General features: G+C 33.4%; 1 protein-coding gene across 1 annotated transcript in view; it reads left to right on the top strand.

Annotated features, from left to right (window-relative positions):
- LOC102681836 overlaps positions 1–1,330 on the top strand; it is an 8,557-nt gene that overhangs the window by 6,709 nt on the left and 518 nt on the right. Inside the window, exons 6-8 of the mRNA XM_006607952.2 lie at positions 7–147; positions 255–439; positions 1,038–1,305. Of these exons, the coding sequence (XP_006608015.2) occupies positions 7–147; positions 255–439; positions 1,038–1,265 (554 nt within the window). The 3' untranslated portion in view covers positions 1,266–1,305. The remainder of the gene's footprint in view (positions 1–6; positions 148–254; positions 440–1,037; positions 1,306–1,330) is intronic.

The raw sequence follows: 1,330 nt of genomic DNA on the forward strand, positions 1-1,330 counted from the left end.
AATCAGGGCAAACGGAATGTTTGAACATACTCCTTCAAAGGTGTCCGGACATCGAGGTGGACGCGAGGAACGCGTCGGGTTTTACACCGTTGATGAAGGCAGCCCTTCAAGGAAGGACTAAATGCGCCAAAATTTTGTTATTCGCCGGTGAGTTAATTTTCTTTCCTTCTTTTCTTTTCTTTTTTTTTTTTTTTTTTTAAAGGAAGAAATAAAGTGACGAGAAATCGTTGGAACTTGTCGCGTTTGAATTACAGGCGCGAATCCGACATTGAGAGATCACGGGAGAGGATTGAGAGCGGAACAATGGGCCAGATTTTGTGGGAGGTACGTGTGCGCTGAAGTGATCGAAAGGTTCGCTAGGCATCGACTTCTTGAAAGATCAACTTCTTGTCGGTGGGGTAGTGAACCTGAACTGGCAGCAAAAGTATTACAAGGAAAGGTAAACGGATTTTTAATGAAAATTATCGCGATGATAAACTCTAAAATTATCTATTAAAATTATTATTTATTAGTATTTTGTTACTAAATGATTATTATGTTGTTATCTTCACGATACTTATATATATTCTAAAGATTATTTCATAAATAATTTAGAAAATTGTATCGAAAGAAACGACATATCTTTCCAAAGAGAGTATAATGGAACAATGATTATTCGAATTAATTAAGAAATAGATTCTTTCGAATAATCGAATATTTGATCTCAGATCGGATCGGATTAGATCCAAATTTGAATCGCGAAAATTTTTAATCATCTGGTACTTTTAGTATCTTTTATTTTTTTTTTATCATACTTATACGATTAAACATTTTTAGAATTCGAATTTCGAATAAAATTCTTGATCCAATTGGAGTTTGGATATCTGATAATATATATGTCATAAGAAAAATGCACGTTGAAAAATAAATTCCAGAATAATAAATATATATAATCGTCTTATATTCGAATAATTGGTGAATGGAAAATCGAAATTCGGAATTTTTAACCTTTAAAATATATTAATATTAATACTCTATGTATTTAATATTTGATATAGGTCGTGCCAGTTCCTACTACACCCTTGTCGTCGTCATCTTCGGGGCTCAAATCAAAAATAAGAAAAGTTTTTCGCACAACATCTGGACCAGACAGAAGTTTTTCTCTGGTCTCGCAATTAACTAGCGCTGCCCTTTGCGCGAGTAGCCCCGCTTTACCAAAATCCAGCGACGTTCCTCCTGTTGTTAAAAGTCTTCTTCGACCATTGAGCGTTCCACAATTAAGGTAACGATGATATTTATCTCAAATATTTCATTTTACGAATTAGATAAATTTTTTTTCTTTTTTTTTTTT

This window comes from Apis dorsata, unplaced genomic scaffold, assembly GCF_000469605.1.
Source record: "Apis dorsata unplaced genomic scaffold, Apis dorsata 1.3 scaffold_25, whole genome shotgun sequence".
Taxonomy (NCBI): domain Eukaryota; kingdom Metazoa; phylum Arthropoda; class Insecta; order Hymenoptera; family Apidae; genus Apis; species Apis dorsata.